The sequence below is a fragment of the Orycteropus afer genome, unplaced genomic scaffold (genome assembly GCF_000298275.1).
Source record: "Orycteropus afer afer isolate SDZICR_OR568_19922 unplaced genomic scaffold, OryAfe1.0 scaffold00111, whole genome shotgun sequence".
Classification (NCBI taxonomy): domain Eukaryota; kingdom Metazoa; phylum Chordata; class Mammalia; order Tubulidentata; family Orycteropodidae; genus Orycteropus; species Orycteropus afer.
The window spans coordinates 7,937,201-7,954,550 of NW_006921698.1; the positions used below are offsets into that span (position 1 = coordinate 7,937,201).

Below are 17,350 nucleotides of genomic sequence, written 5' to 3' on the forward strand. Positions count from 1 at the left end.
CAGTAATAGGCCTTGGGTTACTGCTGGTAATCCTGTCTTCCTCTCGTGGGATTAGAGGAGGTCAGAACATGTGGCCTCCTTGCCGTTTTTGCACAGACCCAATTATTAGAAAATTTTATTAATGTGGGTTCTGGATAATACTAGACAAATGGGGTATTACTTCAGGCTAATTCTTTCTTATACATTTTGTATCTCCCAACATTGAAGTGAGACAGGTAAGGCGTGTGTTGAGGGAAGACCAGGGAAAGAAGCTTACAGAAAGTATGTGTGTTGTCAAAGCCACATATCTTGGAAGCAATAGGGTTACCTTGAAAACCCAGGCCTCCTGACTGGACTCATCAATGCAGCAACCCTGCCTACCCTAGACCTGCTTCACTCTTAGTCTGACCTCCCTGAGAAATCTCTCTGTGGCCCCAAATCAAATCATCAACTTTATACAAAGCATCTAGGAACAAAGGTCCCACCAGTCCAACAGTTACAAGGCATTTCACTGGGGCTTCAGGGGATACAAAGCAAAAAGATACACAACCTCTATCCTCAAGGATTTTATGGCTATGCTTTAGATTATAGACAACAGAAGGGAGGAATGGGGAAGAAAAGAGGTAAGTTTATTAGTAACTACAATACAGTAAGTGCCCTGAGAGATCAAAAAGAAGCTGCTGTTGTTGTTGTTGTTGTTATGTGCCGTCGAGTGGGACCTGACGCATAGTGACCCCTCCTTGGGTTTCCGAGGCAGTATCACTACGGAAGTAGATTGCCCAACCTTCCTTCTGAGGAGTGGCTGGTGGGTTTGAACCACCAGCCTTGTGGTTAGCAGTCAAGTGTGTTAGGCACTACACTACCAGAGCTCCTAAATTGTGCATGAATTGCTGAATGAAAAACCAATTTGCTCTGTAAATTTTCACCCAAATTACTTGAAAAAATAAGAGAGAGAAAAAAAAAGAAAAGAAAAGCTGGTAGGCAAGTATATCTCCATATTTCTTTTGGCTGGCAGGGAAGAAAACGGCACAGTTTTATGACATTTGACTACTCCAAGATATCCACAGGCAGAGGTCAAAGGTTTCCAAGTGGATGTATTAAATCAGTTACATTTAGGAGACAAAGGTTCTCTAAAAGGCTAAACATGATAGCGGTGATGGCTATACACCATGATGACCAATGAACTGTACGTGTACAAACGCTGCCAAATATTTTGTTATTTATATTTTCCACAATAAAGACTAAGCATGATTATTAATTCAGAGGGCATAGTATCATTCTTCATAACATCTATCTAGTAAACCCCTTACACTCCCACCAAAAGATAAATAAATAAAAACAAAAACCTAGCAAGTTGATCAAAACAACTGGAGCAGCTTTAAGCCTTAAATTGGTCTTTATTTTTTTTTCTCTTGCAAAAGCACGTAGACAGTGGACCCTCCGCTTTAAATAGCAGTAAATTCCACATCTTTCGGGAAGACAGCTCTCCAATGGAGGCAGGTGACTGCTATTTTCTGTCAATGCCAATGCTCATGAATACTGATGTGTTTGAGAAGCCCCTTAGGGCACAACTCAGAACCAAAAGGTGAATAAATGCCCTCAACACTGTCAGGAAGCACGCTTCAGCCGACTCACAAAGTTCAGTAACTGGAATCTTTAAGTACCACCTTTCTCCACCAAGGGAGCTTTACTATTGTATCATTTTAAATGTAGAAATCTTCACAAGGTAACAAGCTTCCAAACTGTGCACATCCTGGTTGGTACCACCTCATTTGAATAATAATTGCTGCCATTCATTTTACAAGCATTCCTCTATCTTGCATGCCTCAAAGGGCAGTTTGCAGCACTAGGAAAATTACATGACTGACTAAAAACGTATGACATTTAAACTAAGTTAACAGGAAGACCAGTAAAGTCTGATATTTTTGTCATGTGTCATGATCACTTAATAAAAATCTACCTCATCTCTCTTCCTCTCTACATATCATACGCTTTTTAAAAAACACAATTCAAGTTTCTGGGGGGGAAGGGGAAGGATTAAGTGCTTCAGAAGAAACAATGTTATTTCAAACCACAAAAAAACTGTAACAGGAAGTAGAATAAGGAAGCTAACGTTGCATAAAAGCACCTCATGCAATCAAGAGATCAATGGTGTACAGTTTCCACATGTGTACAGGCAGTACTTCAAACAGACCCCAGGTGTGAGAACTCAAGCTAATGTTCAAAAGGTGAGCTTATTAAACAGGACAAAGGCCTATATAACTGTCATCAAGTTTAGTAGGTTTAATGACAGTTACATAGGGAAAGTTTAATGATAGCAGCTTTAATGACAGCTACATAGTTACATCCTATTAATACAGAGGGAAATAGATTAAAGTACATTCAAAATATCATATGTTAGCTGAAATGGGTACAGATAATAAATGATTGGTATACAGGAAAGTAATGTTTATAGCACTATACAAAGAGAAATGACATACATTAGCAAAGAGATGTAGTCCATTATTAAAGGCATAGTTATGAAATGTTTTATCTGAAAAAATTTGGATTTGTTTATCTTAGTAGTCATCTATTACACACAATGTAGAGAAAGGCAAAGCCCATTTTTAAAAGGCAGGCTTTTAAAACCTAAAGCTAGAGATTACAAGATATGATATTATACTCAAAGGCTGAACCAAGAAGCCCTGTCTACAGATGGACACATACAAGTGAGCTTCTAGCAAATCTCTATTTTGCTTTAATGGGCTTTCTCAGAAAATCATTACTGGGAAGTCACAATTTATTAAAGACCCACTATGGACATGTAAGGTGCAGAAGAGGGGGGCATACAGCAAGACACAGGACACAGTGATTAACTGTGTGCCAGGCACTAGGCTAAGCCTTTGATACACACAGTCTATTAACTCTCATCACAACCTTGTGAGGAGGGTACAATATTTCTATTATATAGATGAAGAACTTAAGTTCAGTATGTTTAAGATAACTTGCCCAGAGTCATCTGGCTATAAAATAGCAAGAGTCATACTTGAATCCAGGTCTGACTTCAAAGAGTGCTCTAACAGTATACTCTCTCAATTGTGAGGGGAGGACAAGTAGAGGGTGAAAGAGATTAATTTTCCTATATTTGGACTTTGAGGAGGTTGTGGAGACATGCAATGAAACACAGGGATTGGCAAGCTGTCTCAGCGAGTTGTCTGACCTTGTACAAGTCACTGTTCCTTTCTAGGTTCTGGGTTTCTCCCTGAAACAGAAGAACTGTGAAGTCTAAAATCTGTGATGGACACTGAAGCACTTTAAATTCCCTCCATCAAAACAAGAAGCCAAGAATCTAATGAGCATTCCTGACCACATCTTCTCTGGCTAAGGAGACTGTCATCATTGAAAGAAAGGAGGCAGAAGAGAATGGCTATTAAGACTTGTCCCTACATTTCAAGGGCTTCCACTAGAATTGGCCTGATCTACACTTAATCACATTAAAATGTGTATGGTGTACTGTAGAGATGTTACTTTAGTCCACTTGCATTAGGAGATAAAGAAATAACACGTGGGTAACGATGTTTAAGAAAATGTGTGATGTGCCACAATCCTGAGACCAGAGGAACTAGATGGTGCCCAGCTACCACGACCAACCACTCTGAAAGGGATCACATTAGAAGATCCTGGGTAGAGTGGAAGAAAAATGTGGAGAAAAATCAAAATCATAAAAAAGGCCAGGCTCACTGGTCAGAGAAAGACTGGTATAACCCCTGAGATCATGGTCCTTAGTTACCTTTCAAGCCTGGAATGGAACTCACCTTTGGCTCAACTTTCAGCAAAACAACAGATAGGTCTACAAGGGGAACAACAAAACCAGGGAGGTACACACTCCTTAGAGCAATTAACGATTCAAGATTGAAAGGGCAGAGTTTGCCAAGAACAAAGTGCAGAAGGCAGGGAGGGATAGGAAAGGAGGAAGAATGGAAATGGGAAACACAGGGAACAGGTGGGATGAGTGATGCTACACTGTGGGGATTGCAACCAATGGCATGAAACAAAGTGTGCATGAATTACTGAATGGAAAACTGATTTACTCTGTAAACTTTCAGCCAAATTGCCATAAAAAGTTTTTGAAAAAGAAAATATGGGCTTTGATAACTCCTTTAAAATTTTCCTCCCTTCCCCTGCACTTCTCTCTTTGATGTGAAATGGTTTCCCTTTGTTTACTTTACCAAATAAAAACTGGCTGTTTTCCCACAAGGGAGGACTATTCACATTTTCTTATAAGATGCCATATACTTCCATTTCATGAAATGCAATTATTTCTTCAATCTAATCTTTTATTTTCTAAAAAAAAAAAAAAAAAAAAGACTTTGTCCTACCTTCTGTGAAAAGGAGGATGACAATCTTAACAATCTGCAAAGCTTCTCAAGAGCTACCTCCTCTGCCCTTGCTTCCTGCAACATTAAATAACCCTAAGAGGCTCAAGGATTTATAATAAATGAAACAAATTTTTGCAGTGAGTTTGATAAGACATTATTAATATAAAATAAAATAAAGTCTACTAGCCTCCTGATCAGGCCTTCTTGTTTACAAATGAGGAACCACAGACCCTTAAGAGTTCAAATCAACTCCAAATGAGACTTCTGTAAAGGAGTCACAAGGTCAATGGGGCAATCAGAAAAATCACTTTTGCCACTTCAGATTAAACTAAGGAATTTAAGCAGTAGGATAAATCAAAGTTTCAGGCACAAGGGAGATGCAATGAGCAATCTTTCCACCATTCCCTTGAATACCTTCAAAAGGCCTGGGATCATTAATGTGGAGCAGGAGCACAATCTTGGGGTAGTTATAAGTAGGTATTATTTCAGGATCAAGTATATTGTGGCACACAGAACAAGCCTAAATAATCATTGCCAGAAAGTACTTTATTTCTGATTTACTCTTCAAATGATTAAAATGTATATAAAAGAAAGAAACTTTTAACAGCATTTAATGATTTGGAACAAAAAATATCTATTATATGAAATTAATCATGATATTTATAAAAGAATCCAAACACTTTAAAATGAAAGGTGATAAAACTGGAGCTAAATTATGTATTTGTTCAGCTACTGTATTTTTAATATTAAATATTTTAAAGTGCCTTTGATGTCTAATGGGAGCTCTGGTGGCATAGTGCTTAAGGCACTTGACTGCTAACCAGAAGGCTGGTGGTTCAAACCCACCAGCCACCCATCAGAAGGAAGACTGGACAATCTACTTCTGTAGAGATACTGCCCCGGAAACCCAAAGAGGGGTTGCTATGAATTGCAATTGATTCAATAGCAGTGAGTTTGGTTTTCTTGGTTTTGATGTCCAAAGTCCACATAAACTATGGGACTCTTTGGAATACAATGGTGAGCTCTGCTGCCAGGTGGCTTATTCTAATTCTAAAGAGTGTCAAGGACATGGTGTACTTAAGCATAAAATTTATATTAAAGAGTATAGCATAAAGAAACTTCAGAATTTCAAGGGGACGCTTGTCTCAATGTTGGTATATTCCTCAGAGAAAGGAAAATATATTTTAAAAACTAGATATAACTAAAGGCCTCAGCACAACTATGATAAATTATCTTCTTCATGTCCTGATTCCTAAAAAAAGAGAGAAGCATGGGGAAATATTTCCCTTGAAAAATACAGAAAATAGGAAGTATCTATAAATAGTATCAATTACTAGGATAAGAACTCAGTTAACAATGGTTTCCTTTCTTAAATTCCTGTAATATTTGCTGCCAGTCCTATTCACTTGTCAGGTACATTACCCATTCCCTACTAGACTATAAGCCCTTCAGTGTCTTGAGATGCTCCTTGTCTTGGAGTCTCATCTTAACTGGTAACAACTAGATAAATGGGCTCTTTCAACAACCTAGTACATCAGCAATGTTCTCTTTCCTTCAAATCAGGGATCTACAATTGTCATGGACTGTTTTCCCAAAATATGTGTTCACTTGGCTACGCCATGATTCCCAGTATTGTGTAGTTATCCTCCATTTTCTGATCTGATGCAATCATCCCCCCTTTCATGTGTTATAAATTTTTACTTTGTTGTTAATGAGACAGGCTTAGTGTGGGGGTATATCTTGAGTCACAGCCTTGCAAGACAGCATGTATCAAGTCACATCTTCACTCAAGTCACATGCTTGTTTGATATCACACCTTTTGCCTTAACCTAAAAAAAAGAAAAAAACAAAAACAAAAACAAAACCTCACTGCCATTGAGTCGATTCCAACTCACAGTGACCTCCTTTGGGTTTCCAAGGCAGTAAATTTTTAGAGAAGTATACTGCCCAGTCTTCCTTCTGTGGAGTGGCTGGTGGGTTTGAACCACCAACCTTCTGGTTAGCAGTCAAATCACCACAGCTCCTTACATGAGATAACTGGAGAGAAAAGTCAGCACAGAGTGGGGAGGGACTTCACTACCACCAAGAAAGAAAATTGTGAGTGGAGTGCATCCTCTGGACTGGAGTCCCTATGCTAAGAATCTCTAGACCTAGGAGAATATTGATACCAAGACACATGCAGATCTCCTCTCCAAGGAATGCCATGCCCACTGATTTTGAAAGGAGACAAGTCCTTTCCCTTTGTCTCAAATCCGACAGAAAGGAAGCCTTCCCCTATAGCTGGTGCCCTGAATTTGGATTTCTGTCTCCCAAACTGTGAGAGATTAAATTTGTTAGCCATCCACATGTGGTATTTCTGTATTGCAGCACTAGAGAACCAAGACAACAATCTTCAGGCATTTCAAAGACTTGTAACTTAACCAAGGTGCTTAAGGGACTATGGCTTCAAGCAAGATCAGACAGATGAAATGAAAATAATTTGGGGAAAATGGTCTATTAGTAAAATGTGTGAAAATGGCAGGTCAATTTAAGTCACTTTCCTTAACAACAGTCAAAAGAAACACTAGGCTTTAAAAAAAAAAATAAGTTATTGAAGGTTGATTTTAACATGAAAAATAAACAGATACTATTCATATTCTTGGTTGAAAGGGACAAATCTTTTTCTCTTTTCAGGAAAATGATTAATTCAGTCCATTCCAAAAGAAGTAAAACTTGGAAGTTTTGTTTTATTTTAAAATTATACTCTTTAAGATTTAAAAACAAAATTAAAGCTAAACATAAGATTTAAAAGACAAGATCAAAGCCTTAACAAGCATCTGGAAAGCTGATGGATCTAATGCATCTAGAAGCCAATTTAAGGAAAACTCTTAGTTTACAGTGGGGGAAAAATGAAAGAAAGAAAGAAAGAAATACATGTAAGTTGCACCCAAACTATAAGGTTAGTAGAATCTCATTCACACAGGACACATGCATATTTGCTGAATTAATGAATAGATTAATATATTTAGATTTGTCATGCTATCTTTCTCCTTTTTTTATTAAACCAAACTGTTAACCCTTACTTAAAGCATTTGGCTGCTAACCAAAAGCTTGATGGTTCGAATCCACTAGCCACTCCACTGGTAGCAAAGTGCCTAAGGCACTTGATTGCTAACCAGAAGGCTGGCGGTTCAAACCCACCAGCCACTCCTCAGAAGGAAGGATCTACTTCCGTAGTGATAACGCCTCAGAAACCCAAGGAGGGGTCGCTATGAGTTGGGACCGACTTTCGATGGCACATAACAACAACAACAAAGCCACTCCACAGGTGAAAGGTGAAGCGGTCTGCTTCCATAAAGATTTACAGCCTTGGGAACCCTGTGGGGCAGTTCTACTCTGTTCTAAAGGATTGCTGTGAGTCAGAATAGACAACGACAGTGGGATTTGTTTTTGGTTAACTTGTACAATTTCTTCTATTTTTTCTTTAAAATACCTTTTAAAGAAAAGAAAGATGATGAAAATTAAAACCAATTCATCATTTTAAAGCTTATGATTCTCTACTAAGTATGTCAAGAAGGTGATAGTACTTGGGGTGCTCTAGTGAATTCTAAGGGATTTTTTTCTTATAATTTCAAGTGATAGCCCATATAGTGCATTATAACAGCATATGGCCACATTTATTTGCTCATCTGAGAAGAATAATTCAGTTTCATAAAAAATGCAAATTTAACTGCTTAGTGCATTAATTCATGCCAACCTTGCTCTCAAGACAACCACCAGAGACCTCCCACACGAAATCAATATGCACACATCTATTTAACTTTTATTACTGGCTCACTAAGTAAATATCATGCTATAGATCACTTAGGTATTCATTATTCACAGGCAAACAGCAAACATAAGAAGCAGGCTGGCAGTGTCAGGTCATTAACAAATCAATCGATAACTGTTCCCCTGTTTCAGTCTATCAAATGAGGGCAAGATGTGCAACATCTGGAAAGCTACATCTGGAGTGTTAACCTGCTGCCAAGGTGCAGTCTGTTCACCGCAGAAGATTCCATATTTACGCTGATTCTAAGACAACCTCCCAAGGAAACCTTAAGTTACATCATGTCTTCCCAGGCTTTAGTAAGCACTGAAACAGATACTATTCCTTAGACACCAAAAGCCTGAGATACCCAATAACCATGCTGGGAAACAAGACTCTTTTCTCTCCCCAAAGCATCCAAGACTGAGGCAAAACTCAAAAACATTTGCATGCCTTATATGACAAAGAACAAATTGTCTGAGTCTCTTTAACACTCTCTATTCCTTTCCAACCAAATTTTTAGACTTTTATAAGGACCATATGCGCATTCTTAAGTAGATAATCCACTTCAAAGACACCAAGTGTTTCTTTTGCACCAAGTGAAAAGAATTCACTTTAAATGTTAGCTCTGTTTAGCATCATATTCATGGTATCAAGCCCCAGAAAATATCATCCTATGGACATTAATTTCAGGATAATAGCCAGTCAAGTCTTGGCTTAGAGAGTTAATACATTGTGCTGTATCTGAAGCCACCTACCAATGTTGTTGACTAAGATACTGAAAAAGAAACGAAGAAAAGAAAGGTTGGTCACTGGAATAAACTTAAGCTTCACAACTGCTTCCTCAATTTGACCTCATAAAACCCACTGTCTACAAAGTGTCAGCAATAACAGCAACAGATCTCAAAAAGTATTGGCCATTTTTCCTCTCATTTATTTCAAAAACCAATAGCAAGAGACTCAAACCAAAGCCATATAAATTATACTGTTGTTGTTGTTGTTGTTATGTGCCGTCGAGTCAGCCCTGACTCATAGCGACCCCTCCTTGGGTTTCCGAGGCAGTATCACTACGGAAGTAGGATTGCCCAACCTTCCTTCCGAGGAGTGGCTGGTGGGTTTGAACGGCCAGCCTTCTGGTTAGAAGTCAAGTGCCTTAGCCACTATGCTACCAGAGCTCCCATAAATTATACTATTGATTATAATTATGAGAACTAAAGGCAATCTTGGAGCATGGCAGACAAACATCCAGTAAGAGACAAAAAGACCCTTTCTCTCCTCTTCCTGTCTCTGACTTGATCTACGGGGACAGCATGACTGGTGTCAACTGTAGAAGTTAACGCTTGCACACATGCACATCCCTGCTGGAAGCAAGGTCATGCTGGGTTTCAAATGAACCTGCACTGTGCTTACTTACCATCCTGTCTTACTTTCTGGGTGGAAGGTTTAATTAATACTTCATCCTAGAAACAATCCACACAAGAAATACCTTTATCCGGAGTAAAAGTCATGACAGAAATCTACTCTTCCTGTGAATAGCAGTTTTCTTATTTTAGTTCCATTTTCTTCAATGGAAATCTTACCCACCTCCTTCCCTCTACTGATAAAATATGGAGTTCATAAAATGACCCACAAAGAACTTCAAAAATCCTACTATGGATTTAGGGCCTGGCCCTCTTCACTCTTGGAAAAAGTTGGAAAGCATCCTCTTGTTACCCTCTTTTCTCTCTTCATAATATGTTCACTGCACATTTCCATTCCAGAGCACAAATTAAAGGAGGTCTTTATCACGTGGAAAGCTGTGCTATTATTTTAAGCCCACTACATTTCTGTTTTTACCAGGCTAACAGCTAAAGGCACACACAGACAGGATGTTAGCAATAAATTGCAACACATGTGGTCTGCCCCACCCCCAGCACCCCAAGAGAAACCATGCCCTACTTCCCACTGATTCTGTGCTCTTCCCCAGGCCTTACCCTGCCCAAGAGGTTGTCCTGAAGCAATGTCTGTTGTAGCGCTGGGGCCACTTCCTCCAAGCTCAACATGTGGCAGAGGTCGGTGAGCTCCTCCTGTCCCAGGGACCCGGTGCCCGTCGTGTCAAAACTGTCAAACAACTCCTTGAGTCGGGCCTCATGCTGGTCCTGCTCCACCTCATCCATCCCATAGCCCAAGGCGCTCACCTGTGCAGAGTGAGAGACAAAGACAGGTTGTGGCAGGCCAATCATACTGCAGCTACCTCTTGGCACACTCACCCCTCACCTTATCCTCCACCAGCCCCTTGAGAGTGCTCTGTGTACCCTGGTGGCCCTAGAGCTGGTAGACCGGGACCTTCAGAAGGGCCCACACAAAAGTAACACTGCACATACCACAGCAAGTCCACTGTCCGTCCCTCCCAGACCCAGCCCCGGTTAGTGGAGCTCCTCACATACACTCACTACCAGGGGCACATCCACAACGTCGGGTCACAAATGGAGGTAGAGTTCCGAGTTACCAGAATGAGGGAGTCAGTGAGACACTCATTCCTTGTAGGCAGAAAGACTCTTCTGCTGCCTGGTCCTCAGGAGACCAGTCTTTAAAACTCAGGTCTGAGAGGGGTTCTCTCTCTCAGTTCATCTGGCCCAGGACTTAAAGAAAGTGAAGAGTCATTTCTGACATCCAGACCTTTCAAATGGACTAACGTTAGCAACAACAGGCTGCATGCACTGCTAGAGCTTCCACTCAAGTCAGTGAGCTCTGGATGGCCTGCCCGGCCACAATCTGCTGGCTTGGCAGAGATAGTCATTCTACTTTGTTCAGCCTAGACTAGATTCCCCCATAATAGTGACATGGCAGAGTTGCAACAAGAGGCACTGGGTATGCATGTTTGATACAGAACTACCTCCCTGTTTACATGAGCCCAAACACCTTGGACATGAGTTTCTCAAAAAGCAACTCAATTAGCTTCGCTGGTGCAATTACATGAAGTGTGACAGGAAGAGTATTCCCTGAAGCTCACTTTAGTCCCAGGGAGTCTTAGGTAATGCTTAGTTGCCTAGAGAAAAGGGAAAACACTACTCCAACCTTGCAGACAGTGAGGCTACAATGAGCCATAAATTGGCTAATATGAATTGCCTAGCATCACAGGGAACCACCTCTATTGACCATTTCACCCCTTTACACCTCAATAATCTATCTTCCATCTCTCTGACCCACCTCAATCCCAGGCCTTGTATTCCACCTTCCCTGGGATCAGTAACAACATGAAGTCATCGATAACTCTCAGTAATTTTTGCTAAAGGTATATATGATGAAAGTCCAGGTACTTCATGCTTTATTTTTAAAACGAAGTCTATTTTTCTTTCTTTGCATAATATTTCATTTTCATGTGCTAAGTCTTTCAGTGAAAGTCTGAAGCTTCACATCTGGAGGTACTTTTCACCATGATGCAATGGGTGTCAAACAATAGATACCCTTGAGACGGTGACTGGGTCATCTGACACAGGTTTTCAGAACCATCCCTTTAACTTACAAAAAGCAGAAGCTTTAACTAAGCAAAGCCTTGGGTCAGAAAACTCTCCAACTTAGAAATGATGCTCCATAGAACAGATCATGACAATGTGGAACACGTAAGATGTTGAACATGGCCAGAACCGAAAATAGAAGAGCTTTCTCTAACAAAGCTTCTCTAGGTGGCATTTTCTGCCCCCTGTAGACAACTGTTCAAAACATGAAGAGCCAAAACAGAGCCATGACTTTCAACAAAAAAGGCTTCAACAAAACTCGGTGGATTCAAAAGATGAATCCAAACAGCTCTGCCATGTAGCAGTTTGGGTACAGGCTCCTCATCTTAGGTCGCTTTTCCTTCTAATTATCTGCTTTATTATTATTACTACTAAGGTGCTACTGGCTCTGGCTGTCTTCCCAGGGTTGTTCTGTTAGGTTAACTAATCACCATGTAAATGTTTTCAAAATATGTTAGGAGTGCTATATAAACATCAAAGCATCAGAAAAGAAACACCAAGGTGTTAAGCAAAGCCACAGACTTAGGAATTTAGACAAGACCAACGGTTAGCTAACAAAATTCACTTAGAGTCCCCAGTAAATCATCAGCTAAAACCTACTGAGACTCTTCAAGATGTGCTGGATGTTCAGTGTTGCCACAGTGCTTAGACTTACTCTCAACGAGTTTTACTGGCCACTGGGCTGCAAAATTGACCAGCTTCATCAAAGCCAGATTATTCTGCTTTTGCTTGACTTTGCATATTATTTAAAAAAAAAAAAAAACTCAAAAGTGAAAGACTTCTAACACTTCTCCTTTTCTAAATTATTTTTAAGGGGCAAATATTTTTTCCACTTGAACCAATGAAAGAGGGTGATGAAATTCACAGTGTACTGAGAGGTGCTGATAATATCAGCTGCTTTGAATTTGAAAAGCTATCACGCATCCAGGTCACTGGATTTCCATGAAATCAAACATTTCATTTCATAGCAGCTTTCCTTTTCTATATTTCTATTTCCTTTCTCTCTTTCCCAACGTACTGTGCTTAAGAAAACATTCTTATGATTGAAGGAGAAAAAAAGCCACACCTCCGTAAAATAAATGCTCATACTGAAACATCCAGAAGATGTTACACATTGTGACAAGCTGTCAGTACTTATCTGGCACTTCTACTGGTTGATATTAGTCCCCCAAATGTTCATCAGTAATCTCATGGACAAGAATTTTTTTCTCCTCACTTGGTGGAAATTTCTTTAAGGACAAAGTCTACATCTATTTCTTTGATATCTTCCCCAAAGTGGATAGTACATTCTGCTCTTCACAGCAGGTGCTCAGTAAACATCATGGACGGACTTAGTGTATGGATAAATTCTTGAGATGTAACTTACCCTGAATGACAGCTATAGAAATGAGCATATGAAGATTTTGAAATGCCTATTTCTTCCGCACACACATCTCCACTCTCACCACCCCCAGGCTTTTTAAAAATAGGCATTTTCATTCTTAGGCAAAATCAAGCAGAAGAAAGCCAACGCCAACTGCCAAACTGTACTATGTAGAGTTGTCTTAAGTTTAATTCAGTGGGTTAGAAACAAAGCCAATGGATACACAAAATACAGCTGCATTTTTGTTGTTGTTATATGATGTAGGCTTGAAAAAGAATCTGTACTAAAACAAGTCCTCTTGTTTATAGAATGAGAATAACAATGCCCGTCTGGAAGGGTTGTTCTGAAGATTAAATATGGCGACCAGGTGAGAAGAGCTAATCCCAGAGAAAGTTGATACAGGTGGCAAATTGAGAAAACAACCAATTAAACACCAGAGACTTACAGAGGAGGAGTAAACTGAAGAGGGGTAACTTAAAAACATCAGTCACCCATAGATCTACCTTAAAAACAAAGCAGATGTGGAATGCCATAAGACAGAAAGTGAGAATGTGCAGGGAATGTATTATGTATATAACAAATAATATTATATTCTTAAGCAATAATAGTAGCAATTAATGTTCAGTAATTCTTAGATCTTTAAGGGCAGATTACTGATAAATTTAATGTCAAAAAAAAACAGAAAGACTGAAATGTTCAGAGTTCAGAAGTAAACATGTGAAACTGTTGACTACAGATTATAAGTAAGCACTATAAATTCATGCTTACCTTGCTTATTGGGTAATTTGTCCCTGATTAAAGCCTATAGAACACTAAGGATACACAGATAGAATAGGTATCCTCTTTTTCCTTAAGCAGCTTTGGGACTTACGGCACAGAAAGGCATTTATATAAAAATGATCATGAAGCATCCCATATCTTCATTAATGGGTAAAGCCTAAGAATTAATCACTGTTAAGTTAATTCTCCCAAATACTTAAGTATGTCAAATTTGTACAATTCCATTCTTTCCAGACTCAAAGCCTACCTAGCACCCATCACCCAGGGCAGAAATTTTACTCAGAGATTAAGAAAATTGGGTTTTGAGTGATGTTGTTTCACCATTGAGTCAATTAAGACTCCCAGTGACCATATATGACAAAGTAGAATTGCCCCATAGGTTTCCTATGGTGTAATCTTTAGGAGGGCTCTGGTGGCACAGTGTCTAAGGCATTTGACTGTTAACCAGAAGGTTTGCAGTTCAAACCTACCACCTGCTCCATGGAAGGAAGAAGGGGCAATCTACCTCTGTAAAGATTTACTGCCTTGGAAACCCAGTGGGGGTCACTATGAGTAGGAATCGACCTGCCGGCAGTGAGCTTTTTTTGGGGTCGAGGGGGGCTCTTTGTGAGAGTAGATCATCAGATTTTTCTGCAGCAGGTCTTCTCTCCTATGAAGCAGCTGACAGGTTCAAACAGCTGACCTTTCAGTTAGCAGTTGAGTACTTAACCACTGCACCACCAGGCTCCTTTTTGAATGTTAAATCTTCCAAATTGCTAAGGACAATTCCAGTTTTAGAAAGCCTGACACAAATCCAGGCCTCTCCTCACCATCTACCTTCCCACTCAAGTTTTCAGAAACCTCTATGACTCTTTGGGAATACAAGGGAATTTTATCACGTGCAATATCTTGGAGGTCTAACTAGGGGAGGTTAAACGGAAAGCAGATGCACAGAGCCATTAATCAAAACATTTACCATCCAATAACCACCCAAATTCAGAACTATTCGAAGCATTTTCCTTCCAAGTAACTCAAAACAAGGCTGCCAAAATGCTGTACATGCTGATGGGATTGTCCATTACAGATCTGTTATTGCACTCTAACTCAGCAACCCTCAGCTAATAGAATCACAGTGCCAACTGGGACTGGAAAAGGAAAAGGTATAGTGCAGCCGGAGTAATGAAGTCACCAACATACGGCCAGTATGAAGTGGATGAAGTGGATATGTGAACTTGTATACTTTCCGACACCCCAGATATAGAAAGGAGCTTGTAAAAATGGCATCCCAGCCAAAGGGCACGTCTGTTGCGGGTTAAAGAGAGTGAAAGGGGGACAAAGTCTGGCCAGGGAAAACCAAATAATAAACGAGTACAATGCCAGCACCCCTAGCCTGGGCCTTTTATCCCCTCTCCAGATGGCCCAGCAGCTGAACAGCTCTGCAGAATGTCTGGGTACCCCTCTCAGCTCAGCTGCTTTTCTTGCAAAGGCATCATAATAGATGCTTTCGAGCATGTGTTCAGACATGGCTCCACAGACCAGGCAGTGACCACCAATTGACTATTTTGGTTAGTTATAACTGAAGTGATGAAAATGAACAAACAAACCCTGCTCTGGCAAAGCTTTTTATTCACGCCTCTAGCTTTCACCATGTAGCAAGTCACTGCCTAATAATGCCAATGACCAAATAAAAATGTTTCTTTTTCTTCTCTTTTCTGCAAACAAGTTAATCTGCTGGAAACATTTCCAGGCTTACCATTTTGGACTAATTTCAATAAAACCAAAATAGTGACTATAAATTTTAGCAAAAGCTTAACAGAAAAACCATAGTTTCCATTTACCTGTTAACATAGAATACTTCAGGAGCTCTGGTAGCATAGTGCCTAAGGCACTTGACTGCTAACCAGAAGGCTGGCGGTTCAAACCCACCAGCCACTCCTCGGAAGGAAGGTTGGGCAATCCTACTTCAGTAGTGATACTGCCTCGGAAACCCAAGGAGGGGTCGCTATGAGTCGGGGCCGACTCAACGGCAAATAACAACAACGACATAGAATACTTCAGCAGAAACTACTGCTCTTCAGCAAACTGATGACTGTCAAACATCCTCCTCTCTGCTCAGAAAGTACATCACTTTTCACTGGTGACCAAAGGTACAACAGGATCACATAAATCAAATTTTGGTATAAAAATATAACACAACAGCTTAAATGCCACCACACAGGGAAAAAGTAATATTAGACAATTTTGAAAGGAAATAACAACATCTGCTAACTATACTATAAAATTTTATTTAACTAAGGGTCTCCTACTAGCATTTATTCTAAAGCACGTAACTTTTAGTATTTTAATGCCCTGACTTATGTAGCAAATCTACACTTTTGTTAAGCCTAATAATTAGGTGGTAACCCAATCAGATAGTTAACTTAGAGAAGCTGGAGGAATAAAACCATTAGCCTAACACAATATAGATTCAATAACCTGTAATCAGCTACTAAGTAAAATCACAAAACAGAAAGCAGAGTTGCATGTTGTTACTTTGTCTCAAAAAGAATGCTTATAACTTATGCCAGCAGCTATGAGTACACTTCCCTGGGCTGTGAATGAAGAGCTTCTCTTCTCTAGCCATAAACAATATTTTCCCCAATTTTGTTTGTTAAAAGAGTGTTAGTATACAGATGCTTTGTAATTCCTTTCCAGCCCCAAACCTGTATGGTCAATTGCCATGTAAATTACAATAAAGATGCCCAACTGCAAACAAAGTTGTTCACTTGCATATTCCCACTATCATTTTTAAATTCTACTTTATTTGTAAACATGATTTACAAAATACCTTTCTGTAAGCTTCAGTAAGTCTCTCCTTAAGTTCCTGGCCCATAGATGCAAGTTCAATAGTCAGAATTCAAACCACATTATTTATTGCCTTACAAATCAATTGACATCTATAAAAATAAACCTTCTGAAAAGCTTCAGGCTATTTGAATCCCTCTAAAATATTCTGGCTAAATTACCCAACACTTTATCAATGTAAGACTGATAAAATATAATTTCATTACCAACATAAAATGGAGGCATTACGACTGGTGAAATGTTAGTTTTGAAAGTCATTGGCAGTGACATTTAAAACAATTTATTTGAACAACACTGACTCACGATAAGAATATTGTCTATTAAATTAAGATTGGCCGATTTAGAATTCATTTCAGGCCTATTCTCTGTGGGAGTTAACACCTTTGGTTTAAGGGTCATTACATATCTAAAATGAAAAAAACACCATTCTGAGCAAGTGCCTATTAAAATGACTGACCCGTAAACATTTTAATACAGTCTGTGCCTATGAAGGCTTCCACTCTGTTGTCTCCCGTAAAGCCTTTTCCTGCGTTGGCAATATTTTTCCTGACGTCCAACCCATTGTGGAATATCCATAAGGCCTACCCTTTATCTACAAGGCTGTTCAGAATGTTTCCCTCTAAAGAAATCACCAGGGAACAGGCAAAAATAAACAAATCTGCAAACCAACTCCCCAGCAGTTCACTTCACCTCCCTAAGGACACTGACCACTGAAGAGACCACAACAAACTCACTCCCCAGCAGTTCACTTCACCTCCCTAAG

General features: G+C 39.6%; 1 protein-coding gene across 1 annotated transcript in view; it reads right to left on the reverse strand.

The window, feature by feature from the left end:
- NIN (ninein) overlaps positions 1 to 17,350 on the reverse strand; it is a 117,424-nt gene that overhangs the window by 98,695 nt on the left and 1,379 nt on the right. Inside the window, exon 2 of the mRNA XM_007943693.2 lies at positions 10,098 to 10,302. Within this exon, the coding sequence (XP_007941884.1) occupies positions 10,098 to 10,280 (183 nt within the window). The 5' untranslated portion in view covers positions 10,281 to 10,302. The remainder of the gene's footprint in view (positions 1 to 10,097; positions 10,303 to 17,350) is intronic.